This window comes from Protomyctophum bolini, assembly GCF_963924005.1.
Source record: "Protomyctophum bolini genome assembly, chromosome: 7".
NCBI lineage: Eukaryota > Metazoa > Chordata > Actinopteri > Myctophiformes > Myctophidae > Protomyctophum > Protomyctophum bolini.
The window spans coordinates 19451108-19473031 of record NC_137868.1 but is presented as its reverse complement, the minus strand read 5'-3'; the positions used below and the strand labels follow the sequence as shown (position 1 = coordinate 19473031).

Here is a 21924-nt window from a genome sequence, read left to right as displayed (position 1 = left end):
TGCAGGTAAACATTGGATTTGTCTTTTGGGTTTGGGTCCCATGCAGGTAAACATTGGATTGGTCTTTTGGGTTTGCGGGAACCACTGCTGTACATGACACTATCTGTACAATCTTCCCATCGCTACTGTATCAGCCCTCCGAAATTTGCTCATAATATGAGCAAATTTCGGAACTTCCTTCCACTTCTTGTAATATTATTACAAGAAGTGGAAGGAAGTGGAGTTATTCCGACACAGTTGGTGCTGGATTGTGATGTCCTGCATGTGTCACAAACAAATGGGATCTCTGCAGTTCAAGCTATAGACTCTACAGAAGATGTGGATACTACTATGCCCACATTCGTAGTATAATTATACTAGTAAGTAAGCTGCCTACTGTTGCCTTCTCATTTCTGTTGTGTGAGACAGTTTGGTGACAAATATCCTATCCTTATTTTTCAGGACACTATCTTTGCTCTCTCCATTATAAGTACATGTTATCTTAGATGTGCTGAAAGACGTCAGTACAGGGGCTTGAACTCATGACCACATTATGTCTCAAGGTAACCCCCAGTCCGTGGCAGACATGTTTTCAGTAGTATAGCGCTATGCTACCATACATAATTCTGCATTTGGTATATTATTTGCACAGGATAGCACCACTCGAGGACATTCAATGTTTTGTGATGGTTTCCGTCAATTTGCTGCATACTAAAAGGAATCTAAATCAATTTTCTTGATTATAATCATCATAGCACTAATCCACAGCGCCAGCTCTGCAGCATTTTTCAAACAAATAAAAGGCTGAAAGTAGCAAAGAGCTGACCTTGATGAAGACACTTTACTGTAGTAATAATTTTTTACATTCTTGGGATAAACAAAATACTTTATCGGATGTTACCACATTTCAGTCCCTTCAGTCACATATTTATCACTTTTTGACAATTTTCTCCTGTAATTGTATTTGGTGCAAATTCTTCTACTGTGCCATTTCACATACCTGCCATACCTGTTATATTTCTTTAAAAAAAGAAAGAAAGAAATCCCCCACACCTCAAGGACACATGATAACAACCAAAAGTTCAATCTCCTCATTAAAAGTTTTCCACGCCATGTGCCAGTTCACCTTCAGAAGGATCGTGAGCCGGTACACAGTAAAATAAGAAACGTGAGGTACACAGTAAAATAAGAAACGTGAGGTACACATGCAGCAAACCCCTTGTCTTAATTGAACTCTTAGAGTGCACTGAAAGGGATCCCGAACACGGTCCATTTTCATTTTATTTCTTCTGTGTGTGTGCAATTCTCAGAGAGTTCATGTAACACATACTATTCATCCACGCCTTTACTCTGTCTCAGAGGTTGGCCCAACTGAACGGAGCTTTAGATGTAGGACACCAATCTCTGTTCTCAAACTTTCTGAGTCAGTGAACACAGTTACTGTGCCTCTCCTCTGTGAGTCACTTTCTAGATCTGGGCCTCCTTCTCAGCGTCTATAGTCTGTTCTAGAAGCCACCGCCATCCTCCCACGGGGCCAGTTATAGACGTCCACCACGCCTGGGAAACGCTCCTCCGCAAGGCTTTTGGACACTTTCATGCAAGACTGTCCCCCACATTATTAAACCGCTCCACGTCTGTACAGTGTGGGCAATAAAACTGCTTGCGCTTATGAAAACGTTCAAATGCATAGTTATCCGTGTACTGGAGAAGACATTGGGAATGTCATATTTGCCTTTGTACTGATATTGGAATTTCTCTCTCTCTCTCTCTCTCCCCCCCCCCCCCCTCAGGCCCACTGGGATGGCCTGACAGGCAGGATCACTTTCAACAGGACCAATGGTTTAAGAACTGACTTTGACCTGGATGTCATCAGTCTGAAAGAGGAGGGATTGGAGAAGGTATAGTGTTATTGTGTGTGTGTGTGTGTGTGTGTGTGTGTGTGTGTGTGTGTGTGTGTGTGTGTGTGTGTGTGTGTGTGTGTGTGTGTGTGTGTGTGTGTGTGTGTGTGTGTGTGTGTGTGTGTGTGTGTGTGTGTGTGTGTGTGTGTGTGTGTGTGTGTGTGTGTGTGTGTGTGTGTGTGTATACGTACTATACAGTACATCTGTGGCCAGAAATAGGAGTTTAGCGGTCATTTAGCATAGCACTCACAATTCATCTTTGAGGAAGGAAGGAAATATTCCCAGCTAACGCGCCACAGAGTTACAATCTCTGTGTGTCTCTCACACACACACACACACACACACACACACACACACACACACACACACAATCATGCGCACATCACATGTCCTTATGTTCCCCAGTGTGTGTGTGGGGGTGTGTCTCCGCAGTGCCTGACCTCTCGTATGCGAGCTGCGTGTGTCTACTCTGCACCACCATGAATAATTTACTCTATTAATAAAAACCCCTTCAGAAGCCCTCCAGCCTCATGAAGGCTGAATTAAAGAGTTGATTTGCAATTACTAGGCTCATCTCAGGATGTGGGAGGGGCCCCGAGGAGGCTGTTTGTGATCCTGCTAGTGATGCTGGTTGGAGGGGGCGGAAGGCTGGTGGGCCGTGTTGCCATGTCTGCTTCCTTTAAGCCACTCTGGGATTGGTTTCCCTGTAAAGTTGTCTTGTAAAATGTAGTAACGCCAGGGTTTCCTATTTTGGGGGGTGGTGTGGGTCTTTTTAAAAGTGCATAGTTGCTTATTTGGGCTTGCTTCCTAATTATTGTTAAAATCGTCATATTCCCCTGGCCAGCCGGGGCGCCTGATGGAGGGGAAAGGAACTGGTTGGAATAACGTGTTCCTCCACGCGCTACGTCCAACCAGGGAAACTCCCCCCGTCAGGTGTAAAGGAGCAACTTGGACACTCAGGTATGAAGGAAGCATGAGTTCAAGTCTGTTGCTCTCCTCATGTCCCCCATATATGGGGACTAGGTTGGCGGAGTGTGTGTAGAGCCCAGGATCACATTAGATAATTGACACATGGGTGAAAAATGGCTTACAAAACTGTGGGATAAAAATTAGAAGAAAAGAAAATCGTCATATTCATGTCAAGAGATCCCCGTACTATATTTTTGTTGTTTAAATGTTTCAAAGATATTCCAAATATTATACTTATTTCTTTCACAATCTTTTGAAAATAGCAGATCTACAAGCTCGCAACCGCATCACATTGCGATGCGTTGTGAGCTTGTAGATTGGCTATCATCAAATAAATAATCAATGCCGAACCTATATCTCCTGATTCTGTCGCATGAGGCTTGATCTACAAGCATATCCCCTGGGCATGACACTGTAGCATGTCACTGCAGGGTTTACCCCCATTCCAACCCTTGACGCGGTGAGTGTCGAGCGGAGAGGGGAGGCATTGGGTCCCCTTTTTATAGTCCTTGGGATTACCCGGCCAGGGAATTGAACCTGACGTCCCAGTCTCAGGCCGGACAGTCTAACCATAAGGCCACTGAGCTGGTTATTTTCAAAGAGCTGATGTACAGTATATACCATAGGCGTAGGGCCTATAGTTGCTTCTTCTTCTGGGCTTGTTCTCATAGACCTGGTTGCTTGTTTCTCTCGCAACATCTGGCAACACTGTTGGTGGGCTGCTGAGACTCGGATGGGAGAGAGAGAGAGAGAGAGAGAGAGAGAGAGAGAGAGAGAGAGAGAGAGAGAGAGTTGAGAAAGGACAGGGGGAGCCTGGGGGCAACGTTCCGTTCTGTCCTCTCATCCGCTCTCGATACACGCTCCCCCCCCCCCCCCCCCACCACAAGGCCTCTGCTCTCTCTCTCCCCAACACAGTCAGGGGGGGTAGGGTTGTGTAGGGCAGGGAGACGTTCATCTCCTCCATCACATGGTGTCTTGGGGGCGCCTCAGCACCATCAGCAAGCAGCCGCTGACGGTGTTGGGAGTTCACACGGCTGTCAAGTGTGTCCTGAGGGGTGCTGCTGTATACATTGTGTGTGTGTGTGTGTGTGTGTGTGTGTGTGTGTGTGTGTGCCTGTGCGTGTGTGTGTTACTGCATTGCCTTACTCACGGCATTAGTGCACGAAAGGGTGCTGTGTCTGCTTCTGCCGCGCCACATTCCTGCATGCTTAAATAACCGTACATAGCATCATCACACTGCAGAGACTGACAGTATATATATTGCATGTTTACAGTATTATTTGACACCACTGTCCAACCATTTTTCCCAAAGCGTTAAAACTTATAGAAGCTTTATTCTCTGCCCCTCATGGCTGGCTGATATCTCTGTCGATGTCAAGAAGACATTTTACATTTGAATTTACTTCAATTTTAATGATGCAAAAACAAAACAGCAATGTAGCGATGACAGGACTGACACTGTGGTGGAAGACACTTGAAATGGAATCCAGTGGAACGCACTAGTAGCGACTGCAGTAGCGTCAGACATTGTGAGTTGGGATAAACATGCAATACAGAAGCAACGTAGGTCTTTTAATACTTTTAACACTGGACTTGACAGGTTTTCCCACCAACCGTGAACAGCTTAATTAATTAATTTGGGTTGATGTTATTTTTTCAGATCGGAACCTGGGACCCTCCTAGCGGCCTGAACATGACCGACAACCAGAAGGGGAAGACATCCAACGTGTCGGATTCCTTAGCAAACCGATCGCTGGTCGTCTCCACTATACTGGTAGGCTATTCTCAATCCCTTTCACCATGCAAAACAGTGATCACATTATTATTTAGCACACCGAAAATAGCTGATCTGTAAGCTCACCGCTCATAGATCTGCTATTTTCCTTGTGTGGCACAGCCATGCGATGGAGTTTAAGCATTATAGTTAAATAAATGAAATTGCATGCAGAGGAGCCTTATGTGAGAGCAATTATGGAAGGCTTAGGACAGCTCTCAGCTTTAATTGACTCCCTCAAAAGGTGTCATTATTTTCAGCTGTTCCCTCTTGAAAACCCTCCAGTGCCTCCTCGCCTGGAGTCTGACCGTCTTTTCCCCCAACACTTTCCCGGGATGATGCTCTGTGACTAGCTCCAACTGGAGTTGCCCCAAAGCACCAGTGCTCTCCCAAATTGCCAGCCCACTTCCCACTAAGGAGGATTCTTCTGCAATTTGCTGGGCTACAGAATCGAATGGTGGCAAATTGACTGATTGATTGTCCAATAAGATTTCATGGTTTGCAGCTCTCCCTCACATCTGCCAATTTGCCAGCCTCGTTTCTTTCTGATACTGTCTCTAATGCCAGTGGTGCAAGACCAAAACCAAGGCCGTGACCAAAATCACTCAATACTCACAGTATATAGGTCTAGTGTTTAACTTTACACCATTTTGTAATGGTGTCCGAATGTATAGTGATGAACTATTATATCTTAATAGTGGACTCATCTTATTCCACAATGCATTGTGAAAAGTTTTACAAATTTAACTTTGAGTTTAGAGAGAACATGACAGACCGGCCACGTGATGTCCACGATCCACATTGAAGACACACCCTCCATATGGATCCCGAGATCCACAGCTCTTATAGGGAGTAGTGAAAGAGCGGATGATTTTCTCACACAGTTGAAGGAATTCAAGTGGAACTCTGGGTAGAAAACAATTAATGTAAAAATCCTCTTAACGTCCAAAATGACTGTGAACATGTTTGAACCTCACCCACGCACAATTATTTTGCGCGCACGCAGTTGCTTGATTACATTATTTACGGATAATGTGAGGCATTGCGTCAAAAAGGGGATTCTTCTGGAAACGGTGAGGGAATTAAAAGCATTTATGATCCTGTTATTGAGAAGCCGAGCGGAAAAAACGACAAATATGAAGTAAATTGCGGGTTGTCGTTATTATACTTATTCCAGGCCCGGGTTTCCTCTGTGCGTGCTGCGCCATGATTGGATTGCAGTTATTAGTTAAGACTAGGCACCGCTATAATTGCCGTATCAGGATTGAGTCATGGGGAGATCTGTGATGGCTGTGAGCAGGGTGGAAGGAGAAGGGTGGGCTGACAATAATTGGGTTTGTTACATTTGATTGATGCACACTTTCATCCAGCTTCTCGTCATTTTTTCAGAGGGATTATGCACCATAAAACATGATGTAATTACAGCTGAGATCTTGGGCCTATCAACAGTTTATCTACTTTGGAGATCGCTTTCCTTAGCGTTGCACTGGTGGAGTGTACCTCTAGGCCAGCGATTTTAAGGACTCTCTTGTTTTGAAACTGTTGTATCCGCCCCCTTTAATCTCTGGGATGCAATCCACAGTGTTAATTTAACTCTGAGTTGACTATGAGTCATTTAGCTGGGGACCACCAACTGGGTCCCGGCCTAGCCTGGGTCCACATTCCACATATAGAAGAATTGTTATTTTGATCAGAATTTGCCTGATATCTCTCTTATGGTACCAACATCAATACAGCAAGGAATTGTGAACACAATCTTATCCAACGATAACAATATATACAGAGGGTATGCGCATGCAAGTGAGTGGCAAATCGAGTGAGTTTAACGTTGTTTAATGACGTTTAATGCAATCAGGACTTTTCTGTTTGTATGTAGGCGGTCAAGGCCGGAAAGTAGTTTTTTGCCACTCGGTAGTGCATAACTTACTGTACTGCAGTACTGCATAACTTCCGGGTATGATGATGATGTCACGGGCATACCCTCTATTCTAAGTCTTGGAACTGAGAGGCTAAATCTCAACAAATGGTGATCCGTGGCTCAAATGCTGAATAAATAATGGACCTTGATATGAAAAGGGTTGAAAACCACTGGCATAGATGATGTTGGGTGCGTGTGTAGCAGCACGGCACATGCCAAGAAGCAGAAACATTTAGCCTGTAATCCCTGTATGGCTTTAGGCTGCGTCCTTTTGCAGCTTGCCTATGACAGTTTGCCTAGCAGTGTGATGCTGCTGCTGCGGTTGCTGCTGTTTGGACTACAGTGTGGAAATATTGCTCATTAGAGGCAAAAAGTACATGTTGCGCCCTCTTCCCCTCTTCATCGGGGGCTTTTTGCCAGTAGGTGTTTAGCCATGTTTGACATGACAAGCAGCTAATTGAAACAGAATTCAGAATGTGACTTTTATTTACTCTCCCTTGTGATCTATCAGCAGACGGTTAAGTATCACTATGACTGTAACTGGTACAAAACTCTGCTCTCGCGCTCTCTAGGGGGGCCTGTGGGGATCAAAAGTGTCACCACTGAGAAACGAGAGCGAGGCAGGGTGTGTGTGTGTGTGCGTGCGTGCGTGTGAGAGTGTGTGTGCCTATAGAGTGTGCCTGAGTGAGCTTGTGTGTGGATTTGAGAGAGAGAGATAGAAGACAAAATAAAAAGACACACAGGGAACATGCATGGCAATGAATGACTGGTATTACATTTTAAATTGGATACGGGGTTTCCATCTGCTGTTCTGGGGGAAAACGCTTCCGGGGGACTCTAGGAAAACGCAAACAAGCCGTCGCTGGGGCTCGCACGTCTCCCAAAACGCGTGACACGTTCGCGGCAGAGACAGATGTGCAAAATGCATTAATTAGATCACACTGACAAATAAGCACTGTAAAGGATCATTAAGCTAAATGCTGCCGCAGTGGAACATATGTTGCTGGTGCAACATCATATCCTGTTGATTATCTGCTGTATGATCACCTCATCCTTCTAACACGCCTCTACAAAACGTCTATAACCCATCAACTGTTCATCTGCAAGACATTAGCGGTGTGATTGAAACGAGGAACAGCCTGCAGATCATATTTCTCACCACTGCTCCTGGTATAATAGCACTGCCAAACGATATACAAGAAAGGGCTGAATGATGTATGGATTATCCCGCTATTGAGATTTGTATTAACTAGCAAGGCTTTATCTTGCACGCATGGAGGATTCACAATCCCCCCCCCCAAGTGTCTCATGTCATAAGACGGCCGTAATTTGCACGAAGTGGTTTTGGTCAGTTTAATTTCAGAAAATAGATTGGCATACTTAAAGATATGTTTTACATCACAGTGTTCACAGTATTCACAGTGTGTGTGTGTGTGTGTGTGTGTGTGTGTGTGTGTGTGTGTGTGTGTGTGTGTGTGTGTGTGTGTGTGTGTGTGTGTGTGTGCGTGCGTGCGTGCGTCCGTGCATGTGTGCGTGCGTGCGTGCGTGCGTGCGGGCGTGTGTGCGTGCGTGCGTGCGGGCGTGCGTGCGTGTCCACTGACGTCTGCAGGCAGTTCTCCATCACTGCAACGCATGCTGAGTCCACAGAGAAGATTCCCTTTGTTCTCTGTGCTGCAGCCACACAGCGTGGAGGATCAATCGCACTAAAACAAATGTTTAAAAATGGCTCAAATTAAGGCCCGTGTCATCTATTTTCATCTGGGACACAAAATCTATTTGTTTAATTTGCCTGAGAAGAGCCAGTACTGTTCTTCCATTTAAGATAATGAGTGGTGGCGGAGAAGTTGCGTGGCATTGGACGCAGTGGATGCAGCTATAATTAGCCTTGTTACACAGAAGATAGAGTTGTTTTCTCTCTCTCTCTCTCTCTCTGGCTCCAACGTCTCTGGGATGTTACTGGAATGAAAGTAACGCGACACTCGTGTTTAGAAAAATCACCATTTTGTAATTAATGCACAGCCACAGAGATCATTTGTACATGTTGTGCTGTAACATTGGGGGGATATAGCCTCTAATCTTAGCTACACAGTACATTCCCGTTTGTCTTTGAAGAAATAAAAATAAACAACAACAGAGATAGATATTGGATATTGCTGTTTTTATTGAATTAGGTGCATGTAGGCTGTAGCCTATGGGGAGGGGGCGTATAGGCTCAGTGCACAGTATATTTCGGAGGAGCGGCGGAGGAACGGGGGTGCGCTGCCCGGTCTAGCGTAGACAGTGAAGTGACAATTTAAGGACTTTTAAGACCTTTTTAATACCTAAAAAATAAAGAAGAAAAGAAAAAGGCTGTTACTGCATAACATTTTATTAACAAAGTATACTATAAAAACTGCATGGTCAAACAATGGCCAAATTGTCAATAAATATAAGAAAGAGGCAAACATTTTGAAAATAGACGATCCACACCTTGGAAGGCGTTGTGACCGCGTAGATCAGCTTTTTTCACAATATGTATCTGGAACCGAGTCTAAAAACAAAAAAACATTGCATGGATGCACCTGGGTCGTATCCTCAGTGATGTATCCCAAGGTCATCGGGGTTTCGGGTCTCCCAACATCATACCCCTCACTCAGGTGACCCAGCCGGGGTGATCAAGTCCTGACTTACGTCCCAGTAGCTACCCTCAATCAGTATGTCCCAGTAGCTACCCTCGATCAGTACGTCCCATTAAGGAAAAACCAGGGCCACACAATCCATTCCTCTTGAACTACTCTGCCGGGACTGGGTACGCCGTACGGCCTGAAACGGTTGATAACTATATACAGCTTGCCCCCTAAAGCCCCTCCCGATCATTTGCTGTTAGAATTATACAGCATTTAAACTGGTCTTACTGGTCTTTACAAACAAACGCAGCAACCCTACGGAATTATATCCCTTTCCCAACAACAGAACTGTGGAATAATGACCCACAGGTGTCCACTGCATGGTAATGAGAGGCGCTCCTTTTTAATGAGCCTAGTGGCTATTTATGATAATTACAGCCTTTCACGGTTGACAGAGGGTGAGAGTTCACACGGCATTAATGGGCTGACAATAGCTTCATTGCGCTAAAAGTACTTGGTAACAGTTATTCTAATGGTGAACATGGGGTGAAAGTATTCGGCTTATTGAATGGATGGGGCTGTATGGGTTATATGCCAGATTTATACTTCACCGGAAATAGCCGATCTTCAAGCTCACAATGTAAGCTTGTACACTAATCCACAGCTAATATACTGTAGGAGGGAGGGCGAGATCCATTTCACCGACCGCCTAGTCGGTCGGTGGTCCGACTAGGCGGTCGGTGGTACGACTAGGCGGTCGGTGGTACGACTAGGCGGTCGGTAAGTCCGACGGTCGGTCGGTAAGTCGGACGGTCGGTCGGTAAGTCGGACTTGCCGACCGACCGTCGGACTTACCGACCGACTAGGCGGTCGGGTGAAATGGATCTCGCCCTTGCTGGAATATAGAGCAGGCTTCGGGTCAGTCGTGCTGCACGTTTGACCTGAGGAACAGGTCAAATACAGTGGTCTCCACGACAAAGGTCTGCCTCATTAGCTGCCCAACATGCAAATTGAGTGGATTCTCACATCAAGAGATGTTGGAATTTAATTGTACAGAATAGCTACTTGGCAATGACATTTCTACATTTTGTCTACATGTTGTTCGATCTTATTTATATAGGCTTCTGTGGACAAATGGAAGAAGTGATTACGCTATCATTGCATGGAAAAACATGGTCTCGAAATCACACTTTCAGCACATAAACAAAGACAAACAAAGTGGATTGTGCCAATAAACCTGTGCTGGTAAATTCTCCTCATCGGTGAATTCTTGATTTGTATACTCAACTCATAAATCAACCAATAGATACATAATATAGCCTATAGTATACAATAGGTTACTGCATCAATGAAGCAATTTCACTCTCCCCAAATGAACTTATTTTGATATTGTTAGAATGTGTGATTTGGAGAGTCTTGCCATCCAATGCGAGTGAATGGAATCAACGTGCTCCGGTCCAATGATCACAGAGCACAGGCTCAATAGGTAAAGATGCTCGGCAGCTTTGGAATTACGTCATGCCCACTGGTTGCTATGGAGGATCTATTCTACTCAAATTCAATATCACTTTATATAATATAACACTAAATGTGCTTTACAGAGAGAGAGAGAGAGAGAGAAAACATGACTAATGACATATCTGTTGGGTGAAGTACAACAATGTGCAAACACAGCAGCAAGATTTGTGAGCTGCTGTGACAGGAGAAGGATGTCAAATGGAATACAATAACCTACAAACCATTGTGTGTACACTGTTTATCAAAAGTATAAAGCTAACGTCTCCTATATGGATGTATATTGTATAACTATCTCTGACAGAAAATGCACAATCTTTTTATCGTTTCACAAGATAGTATTACCTCTATTAACACCTTTATTGAATTCCTATTTATATCCAAAATGTATTTGTAAATACATTGTTGTTTTATTTTGATTGTCTTGTTCCACTTCTGCTTTGGCAATGTAAACCTACGTTTTCTCATGCCAATAAAGCTCCTTTGAATTGAATTGAGAGAGAGAAAGAGAGAGAGAGAGAGAGATTTCCCACCGACACGCAGACACATGCTCTGGGTATCTGATCGTTAAGTATTGTTATGGTAGACTGCTAGTCTATCGATTTAATTCCGTAGCGTATAACAGAAAAAATGTTTGAGTGGTGTGAAAGATCACCGTTGCAGTTTGATCTAATTTCTGCCCTGCTTTTCAGAGGCTCAATTAGATGATCCAATAGTTCTACTACTACACACACACACACACACACACACACACACACACACACACACACACACACACACACACACACACACACACACGCACACATCACAAGCACACACCCCCCCCCCCCCCCAATCACAGAGCTGATGTTCAAGGCCACGGTGTGATGAATACCCCCACAGTTTACTGAGCTTTCCGAATGCATGAAAGAACCACATTTTATACTTGAGACACGATTTTGTTGATTTATTTCGTGTCCTACATATACTGTGAACCAAACGTCCCTTTAGTTCTGACGGTGCTGAACCATATGGTCCCCATATATTCAAAGGAGAGAGCGTATGGTGGTTTTAAACGGGCTGCGGCGCAGCGCTCTGCGGGTGCACGCCGGCTGAATCCGCGGTGGCTCAGTTACCATGGCAATACATGGCAGGCAGAGACAAACAGTGCTCCGGGCTTGAGGGTTATTTGATTGAGGGACGGTGAAAAACAAGAACACACAGGGCGAGGGAAAACAAAATCAAATGCTTTCGCAGAAGGGAAGTGGAGAGGACACCCCAGCACCCTGATTAATATCCGCATGCAGCGTTATTATCGGTGGGCCCATGCCATCATACGACGGGTTGTAAATTAGGTGTGTGTGTGTGTGTGTGTGTGTGTGTGTGTGTGTGTGCGTGTGCGTGCGTGCGTGCGTGCGTGCGTGCGTGCGACTGTGCGTGCTCGCACACACTCTTGTGCGTGTGCGTGCGTGTGCTCTTAGGCGTACACATGTGCATGCAGGAACATGACCTAACGACCTAATATATATATATGCAATATATGCAATACTCATTTGCATATGGGTGCGTGTGTGTTTGTTTGCTTGGCTGCTTGCACACATACATGCTGGCTTCTATATACACATGCGTGTGTGTGTGTGTGTGTGTGTGTGTGTGTGTGTGTGTGTGTGTGTGTGTGGGCACAGGTTTGTTGGTATTCCGTGCCCTTTGGCAACCTATGAAGCTATTTCATAGTCTTTCTGCTCTTTCATCAACATTTCATCAGTATATCTCTATATAGAATCCAGTAGTAATGGTGAACTGTTAGCATTGCGTCTCAGTCAGACGGTCTTACAGTGAGAAAACATTTAAAACCTCAAATATACGTCCGTTCCATTTCTTCAGAGATACCCAATCAATCAATCAATCAATCAATCAATCAATCAATTGTGAAGGTCAGTGTTGCCAAATTTAGTCCCTGGCACAAATAAATTTGGGGGTCCTTGGCATGTACATGTTTGAGAACCACTTGTTTAAACAACATTAGGAAGCAAGCCCAGATACAGTAAGCATCTACACTTTAGAAACAAGCCCCCCCCCCAAAAAAAGAAACCCCCCCCACCAACCCTACAAATATTTACAAGTGACTATATACTGTATGTCTTTAGAAAAATGAATCAAGCCCAAAGTCACTTATAATAAGCAGACATGGCAACAGACCTGGTGAAGGAACAATCTTAACCACTTTAAAGGGACAGTTCACCCAAAACATTACTTATTTTCTATAAATTACACACCCCTCAAAGTCTTGTATTCATGGCGATTTTGCGCCAATAATTTGATGACAATTGAGTCTCCTCCGCCGGTCGTCAAATTATTGGAATAAACAGAATCTCGAAGAATTCAAGGCTTTGTGGGGTGTGTAATGTATAAGAAAGAAGTCATTTCTGGGGTGAACTGCTCTTTAACGCTGGCGTTTGGGGCATGCCATTATAGGCCAACATTAACTCTAGTGGGGTGTCGTGTCGTGGATCATCCTGAGCTAGGTTAGCTATTTTCCGCAGAAAAACATCGTCGTATGTGAGCAGAGACGAAATGTTTTTATAATCGTCATGGGGGTGCCCCTCCTCCCCCCGCTAAGCCCCAAATTTTATTCCACCCTAAACCCAAGCGTTCTAAACACTTATTTGTAACACTCTTTAAACGTGTCACAGTGTTTAGATTAGCATGTTTGTTTAAATGCCATGATTGCAGCACTGAGTCATCTGGTAGGCTACTCCTTTTCATTGTGAACAAGTAGCCTAAGCAGAGTACAGTACTGTACCCTATACCTGGCAGGTAAAAACAAGATTAGCATTTGAATGCCTGATCTGCATGTGTTCAAGGGCCAACCCGCCCCCGGACTGTCACGGTGGCAGAATGACTGAACCCAAATGCAGAGGGAAGTTCAAAAATAAACTTATTTATTGAAGCACAAGGCAGTTGACAAACAAAAGACTGTAACTTCAAACTCAGGAAAATCCAAAATGCCTTACAAAGTCCAAAACTAAAACAAAGCACTAGGCAAAACACAAGTCCAGAAAAGGGCAAACCTTACAGACTGAGAACGAGGATTTCCAGGTACAGAGGAACACTGAGATGAGCACCGGACACTGAATTATGTTCTGACAGTTAGTTTGTGCAAGGAGTCCAGTATATATAGGTGGTGGGTTGATTGTAGCAGAGTTCACAGGTTTGTAATTGGCTGAGCTGATGAGAGTGGAACCAGGTGTGTAACTAGGACTAAGGGCTGCAATGGGAAGTGGGAGTGGCCGAAGTGGAAAGACAGACACAACTGGGCAGAGGGAGAGATACAGAAAGAGGGGAATAAACAGGCAGAGGGCCAAACCATGACAGTACCTCCCCCTCAAGGGGCGGATACCAGACGACCAACGACCTTGACCAGGAACGAGCAGGGAGGGTGGAGGGGGCCTGGAGGAGGGAACCTGAGGCAAAGGACCAGAGCAACAGGGATCTTCAGGCGGACGGCCTGGACGATGGCCGGAGGCAAAGCTGGTGGCTTCAGGGGGGCGGCCGGGACGATGGCCAGAGGCGGAGCCGCTGAGTTCAGGGGGACGGCCTGGAGGCCGAGACGAGGCGGAGGGGTCATCAGGCGGACGGCCGGGAGGCCGAGACGAGGCATGATACATTTGGGCTGAAGGCAGGGATGCCGCAGGCTCAGTTGGCAACGCCGGAGGTGCTGCAGTCGGAGCTGCAGGCAGTGCTGCAGGTGGGACTGCAGGCAGTGCTGCAGGTGGGACTGCAGGCAGTGCTGCAGGTGGGACTGCAGGCAGTGCTGCAGGTTGGACTGCAGGCAGTGCTGCAGGTGGGACTGCAGGCAGTGCTGCAGGTTGGACTGCAGGCAGTGCTGCAGGTGGGACTGCAGGCAGTGCTGCAGGTTGGACTGCAGGCAGTGCTGCAGGTTGGACTGCAGGCAGTGCTGCAGGTTGGACTGCAGGCAGTGCTGCAGGTTGGACTGCAGGCAGTGCTGCAGGTTGGACTTCAGGCAGTGCTGCAGGTGGGACTGCAGGCAGTGCTGCAGGTGGGACTGCAGGCACTGGGGGCGGGGCTGCAGGAAACAGGTCTGCAGCGGCCGGAGCTGGAGCTGCAGGAGCAGGGGCTGGGGCTGCAGGAGACGTGGAGGATGCTGCAGACTCTGGAGACGGGACCCCAGTAGACACTGCACATCCTGGAGACGAGGAGGATCCAGGAGACATGGAGGTGGAGGATGCTGCAGACACTGGAGACGGGACCCCAGTAGACACTGCACATCCTGGAGACGAGGAGGATCCAGGAGACATGGAGGGTGCTGCAGACGGATCTACAGGCAGGGTAGAGGGCGGAGAGCTGGGCAGTAGGGCAGTTTGGATGCCGGGTAGTGGGGTGCTGGGCACTGAAGACCACTGGGGGTGTAAGGAGCCATGGCGACCACGCCTTCTCCTGGCTGGCCCACGGTTCCCCACACAGAGGGCCAAGCGAGACCCTTCAAAAGGGTCCTGGGCTCGAGCTGGCTCAGAGTACACCGGGATTTTAGCAGTCTTGCAAAAATAAGATAATAAATCCAAAGGCTGGTTCTTTTGTTGATCTGGGACAGGGCAGACAGGTGAAAAGCTCACTACTCCAACTCTAATTGACTGGGTAGTTGACTGGGAAGCATGGGTGGTTTCAAAGTCCTTGAGCCTCTCACAGACCACATTCAGGTGGGGGACAAAATGGCTTACCCACGGCCTCTCCTTAAACCACTGCTGCTGGATAGAGATCTCCTCTTGGAGTGCAGCATGCAATGTAGCGGGTGAGGCCATGAAACGAGTAACCACATTTTCAAAGTCCTCCACCTCTTGGTGAAAAAGTCTTCGCTCTGCTGGGTTCATATTTGGTCAGAACATACTGTCACGGTGGCAGAATGACTGAACCCAAATGCAGAGGGAAGTTCAAAAATAAACTTATTTATTGAAGCACAAGGCAGTTGACAAACAAAAGACTGTAACTTCAAACTCAGGAAAATCCAAAATGCCTTACAAAGTCCAAAACTAAAACAAAGCACTAGGCAAAACACAAGTCCAGAAAAGGGCAAACCTTACAGACTGAGAACGAGGATTTCCAGGTACAGAGGAACACTGAGATGAGCACCGGACACTGAATTATGTTCTGACAGTTAGTTTGTGCAAGGAGTCCAGTATATATAGGTGGTGGGTTGATTGTAGCAGAGTTCACAGGTTTGTAATTGGCTGAGCTGATGAGAGTGGAACCAGGTGTGTAACTAGGACTAAGGGCTGCAATGGGAAGTGGGAGTGGCCGAAGTGGAAAGACAGACACAACTGGGCAGAGGGAGAGATACAGAAAGAGGGGAATAAACAGGCAGAGGGCCAAACCATGACACGGACAAAAGAGGTGCGTTCAGACTTGGATGGTTAGAGCTGCGTGATTACATACAAAGTCAATGCAAAGACGAGAATTGCACGAATGGGCGCGGCGCGACCTGGTGCGGTACAAACAGGACGAACCGACTAGGCGAATATAGGCTACTGTAGGCCTACATAATGGTCTAATTCATCATGGGGGCTCGAGCCCCGCCGCCCCCACGGAGTCGTCGTCACTGTATGTGAGTAATGAGTATAGAATAACATGAAAGAACCAGGATTACGAAAGTAAACTTAGAGCTTAAGTGGATTTCAATATGCACTGCACAACTTCAGGGAAAAACAAAACACCTTCATGTAAATTAAACATAAATCAAAAATGGCCCATGCAATGCGTTTTATATTTAGTTTTTGTCTTACCGTCAAAGTGCCATGCAGCTTTGCATAAATATGTCCGGTTTATGCAAGCTGTTGGCTTGCATAGACATTAAAACCTCAAACTGCCAAAATCAGTTGGCAATCCCTCGTGATGTGTTTTAATCGTGGCAACAATTATATGATAAACGGCACCTGTTTGATCATATATTTTCATCTCTTTATCTTCCACTGGGGGAGAGGGGGGTGGGGGGTTCGGGGGAGGAGGAGCACGACGGCGAGGGGGTAAGAGAGACAAACAGATGGCGCAAGGGGGCCGCGGTATAGCGGGGAGGAGGAGGGAACAGCCCATGGGGCTGGAGGAGAGAGAGGTACAGTAGAGAGCATATAGGCGGAGGGAGGAAAAGGACGAGATGAGGGAGGGAGTATGCAGGGTGAAAGAGGACATCGGTAATCTCCCCAGCTGTTTTTCTTCTTCCCCCACGCGTGTCGCTCTATCAGCATCTCTTATCTGGTTGCCAAAGCATGTGGCGGCCCTGAAAGCGCTGGGCCCAGGCCCAGAGCCAGCACGCTGCGCTGCTGAGAACGGCCTCAGTCAAGTCATTGATATGGCGGATTATCTGTTATTATGGTCAGGCAGGGCTCTGCACCCCGCCACCCTACTGCTAGCAGGGCTCTGCACCCCGCCACCCTACTGCTAACAGGGCTCTGCACCCCCCCACCCTACTGCTAGCAGGGCTCTGCACCCCTCCACCCTACTGCTAACAGGGCTCTGCACCCCTCCACCCTACTGCTAGCAGGGCTCTGCACCCCTCCACCCTACTGCTAACAGGGCTCTGCACCCCTCCACCCTACTGCTAGCAGGGCTCTGCACCCCGCCACCCTACTGCTAACAGGGCTCTGCACCCCGCCACCCTACTGCTAACAGGGCTCTGCACCCCGCCACCCTACTGCTAGCAGGGCTCTGCACCCCGCCACCCTACTGCTAGCAGGGCTCTGCACCCCGCCACCCTACTGCTAACAGGGCTCTGCACCCCTCCACCCTACTGCTAACAGGGCTCTGCACCCCTCCACCCTACTGCTAGTAGGGCTCTGCACCCCTCCACCCTACTGCTAACAGGGCTCTGCACCCCTCCACCCTACTGCTAACAGGGCTCTGCACCCCTCCACCCTACTGCTAGTAGGGCTCTGCACCCCTCCACCCTACTGCTAACAGGGCTCTGCACCCCTCCACCCTACTGCTAGTAGGGCTCTGCACCCCTCCACCCTACTGCTAACAGGGCTCTGCACCCCCCACCCTACTGCTAGCAGGGCTCTGCACCCCGCCACCCTACTGCTAGCAGGGCTCTGCACCCCGCCACCCTAGCTGCACATGGTCTGCAGCACTGTGACGGCGGGGTATATAGCAGCGGGTGGGTGTGGCAGGCAGCACACACGCGTGAGCTCATGCACCCCCACCACGCCAGCAACGTACGCGGCCTCTGCCCGCGTGTGCACCCCAAAACAGCCGAGAGTGCGTGCGTGCGTGTGTGCGTGCGTGCGCAAGGTTAAAATCCTCAGCATTAATGTAACCCTTGAGTTATGTACAAAATCAGGGTCCACTTGGTTCCACTTGTACCTTCTCAGAGTTACATTGACACTCAGGACTTCACCGTGGCAGAGCTCAAAAATCCTATCTGGTAGATCAGACAGCCTCTCAGATTAGGCCTTTTCATCACAGGGTAAAAGATGCGATAGTGGTTCAGAGACTGACTCCCCCCCCCCCCCCACCCTTCACTCTCTGCCCCCGACAGGAGGAGCCCTATGTGATGTTCAAGAAGTCAGACAAGCCGCTGTACGGGAACGACCGCTTCGAAGGCTACTGCATCGACCTGCTGCGGGAGCTCTCCACCATCCTGGGCTTCACCTACGAGGTGCGCCTGGTGGAGGACGGCAGGTACGGCGCCCAGGACGAGACCACGGGCCAGTGGAACGGCATGGTGAAGGAGCTCATGGATCACGTGAGGAGCTGTCTTTTTTATTACTTCTCTCTCTTTAGTTACAGAGTTACAGTGGTGTGAAGTAACTCAGTACATTTACTCAAGTACACATTTGATGCTTTAGATGACTATAGGCCTATACTTGAACATTCTGCACAAGCATTGACTACTTTTACTTTTGGTACATTATGTACATTTTGATGGCAACACTTTCATACTTATTACTCAAGTAAATATTGAATACCAGACAGAGTATTTCTTCATGGTGTTAATACTTTTACTTATAAGAAAAATCACACCCGTGAGAACTGAGTGATGCAACTCCTCCCCCCCCCCATATCTCTCTCTCTCTCTCTCTCTCTCGCTCTCTCTCTCTCTCTCTCTGTTTCTGGCACAACAGCGCCACTTTTGCCCCTACTGGTACTCATTGTAACATATAGTCACATAGTCCACATAGGTTAAGACGGACATTGCTGTTCCTTGGAGTGGTTGCACCACTCAAAGACATTCTTCAGACACTGCAGAGTTGTGACATCTCACTGCACCACACTGAAATGTGCAGAGAGAGAGAGAGAGAGAGAGAGCGAGGGGGGGATGACAACTCCCACACTTTTATTCGAACCAAGAGTGCAGTGATGAGAGGAAGCATAGATTCTGCCTCTTTGTTTCCCCTGTAGAGCTTATTAAAAACTCACACACATGTACTGCGGCCACATCCACGCACGCGCAAGCTCACAGACACACACACACACACACACACACACACACACACACACACACACACACACACTGAGCCAATAGTTAATATGTGACCCCATTAAGAGCAGCGTCCACCAGTTAGCACATCTCCCTCAACACCACGGGTCACGCCCTCTGACCTCCTTCACTCTGTCCAGCATGGTGATTGGCTTGGCTGTTGTGTCCAGTTATGGTTTGTTTTCCAAATTTTACTTCAGTAAAAGCACAAACGTAAGTATACAACATATACTTAAAACACCAAAGTAAAGTGACTAAAATGGTCCAAAGTTATCCGATCTACAAGCTCACAACACACCACGCAACAGTCGTGAGCTTGTATGTAGACCATCTATCTCACTTAGTAAATGTACTTGCAGATGCACTGATTGTGACTGAGCTCCTCGGGCAAAGTTCTCAATCCTCCATGAGGCCGGGTTTAGTGTAGTTATACATCCCAGGCCCAGACTGGTTTAGTGTAGTTCTACATCCCAGGTCCAGACTGGTTTAGTGAAGTTCTACATCCCAGGTCCAGACTGGTTTAGTGTAGTTATACATCCCAGGCCCAGACTGGTTTAGTGAAGTTCTACATCCCAGGTCCAGACTGGTTTAGTGAAGTTCTACATCCCAGGTCCAGACTGGTTTAGTGAAGTTCTACATCCCAGGTCCAGACTGGTTTAGTGAAGTTCTACATCCCAGGTCCAGACTGGTTTAGTGAAGTTCTACATCCCAGGTCCAGACTGGTTTAGTGTAGTTATACATCCCAGGCCCAGACTGGTTTAGTGAAGTTCTACATCCCAGGTCCAGACTGGTTTAGTGTAGTTCTACATCCCAGGTCCAGACTGGTTTAGTGTAGTTCTACATCCCAGGTCCAGACTGGTTTAGTGAAGTTCTACATCCCAGGTCCAGACTGGTTTAGTGAAGTTCTACATCCCAGGTCCAGACTGGTTTAGTGAAGTTCTACATCCCAGGTCCAGACTGGTTTAGTGTAGTTTATTCATCCCAGGCCCAGACTGGTTTAGTGTAGTTATACATCCCAGGTCCAGACTGGTTTAGTGAAGTTCTACATCCCAGGTCCAGACTGGTTTAGTGAAGTTCTACTTCCCAGGTCCAGACTGGTTTAGTGTAGTTATACATCACAGGTCCAGACTGGTTTAGTGTAGTTTATTCATCCCAGGCCCAGACTGGTTTAGTGTAGTTATACATCCCAGGTCCAGACTGGTTTAGTGAAGTTCTACATCCCAGGTCCAGACTGGTTTAGTGTAGTTATACATCCCAGGCCCAGACTGGTTTAGTGTAGTTCTCTATCGTGTTCGAGACTGGCTCTCCACTACATATTTTCAATATGTACGGGAACTGACCCGACGGGGCAGTGTTCATGGATATCTCTTTAAGACACATCTTCTATGGTGGCCCTGCCCAGATTCCAATCAGCGGGCTATTTAAGCCCCATCTGTGCAGTGCCACTTCGATTTTTTGATTTCCACGAGAGCAGACGTTTCGTGTATCTCAGCAGTTTTGACACTATTAAACAACATATATATATATAAATATATATATTTAGAACATGAAGCTGCGTGGCACACAGTCCACTTACCTAGGTAAGAAGAGAGCTGGTCGTCTCGACGACTCCTCTCGGGGCGCCGCGTAGCTCCACAAAAAAACAACAACAGCAACAAGCTGCAGGCCTAATCCGCTAGACAGTGGAGGAAGCCTCAGCTTGTCCGTGCGTCCGTTCCCTGGTGAAACCCGACCACGTTGGGGGAAACCTTGAGACGGCGTTCGGTCCGTGCGTCCGTTCCCTAGTGAAACCCGACCACGTTGGGGGAAACTAGGAAACGGCGTTCGGTGTGGCCAAAGCCAAGTGCGAAGCCGACCACGTTGGCGGAGCCCTGGTTCCCTGGCTGCAGAAGCGGTGAGACCTCCGGGTCTATCATCGCAGCTGTACACCGCGGCGGCGATTGGCGGGGTAGAACCTAGAGGAGCTGACCCAGTCGGCGTACTCTGAGGCCATCTACGTTCGCTGATCGTTGCCGCCGCGGTCCGGGCCAGACCACACGGCAGAGAGTGTAAACAAACAATTCCAGCGTGTTCCAACTTCCTCATTGACAGGTGACGTGAGCGTCATAGTGTAGGAGGTATGCTCGTCAGGGACGGCTGCCCAGACTGCACTGTGCCTCACGGTTCACAAGAGGGCGGTGTGGCTCAAAGATCAGGAGACAAAAACTCCAGATGACCCACCGTGTTAGGCGCTGCAATTAAATCGCTTACTCTGTCAGAATTGGTTCTGGTTAATATATACTTATATGCTTATATATATATATACCTGTGTGTATCAATACAAGCATACAGGTATGTGTATCACGCAAGCTGATACACTACCAATGTATTGTACAGTCTGTACAATACAGTACAGGCATATATATATGTACCATTGTAAAGCGCTTTGAGCACTTGGAAAAGCGCTATAAAAATGCAATTGATTATTATAAGTATGATAATGGCTACAACAACACACTATGCATGTGGACTTGTAGGCCTACTGGTATGATATACAAAAGTTTGGAAGCCTCCAGTGTGCTTAATGTCAGATTGTTTTGTGCTAGAGCGGCCGAGCAGTTTATGTACAACCTCTTCCAGAGGTCCATAACTCTGCTGGTGACACAAAACAAACTGTAGACATTGATTTGGGGACTCTGTCCTAACAAAGAGAGAGCACACTGAGAATCCGCGTCATGGGGATGTCTTAGGGTACCATGTTGCCTTGATTCGGTTATGCAGCATTGTGAGCTGCAAAGGGTAGATTATGACCCCTCACG

General features: G+C 47.3%; 1 protein-coding gene across 1 annotated transcript in view; it reads left to right on the top strand.

Annotated features, from left to right (window-relative positions):
• Window positions 1–21924, top strand: part of grik2 (glutamate receptor, ionotropic, kainate 2) — a 171162-nt gene that overhangs the window by 102684 nt on the left and 46554 nt on the right. The window contains exons 8-10 of the mRNA XM_080769215.1: window positions 1770–1877; window positions 4507–4620; window positions 18185–18391. Coding sequence (XP_080625341.1) covers window positions 1770–1877; window positions 4507–4620; window positions 18185–18391 — 429 coding nt within the window. The remainder of the gene's footprint in view (window positions 1–1769; window positions 1878–4506; window positions 4621–18184; window positions 18392–21924) is intronic.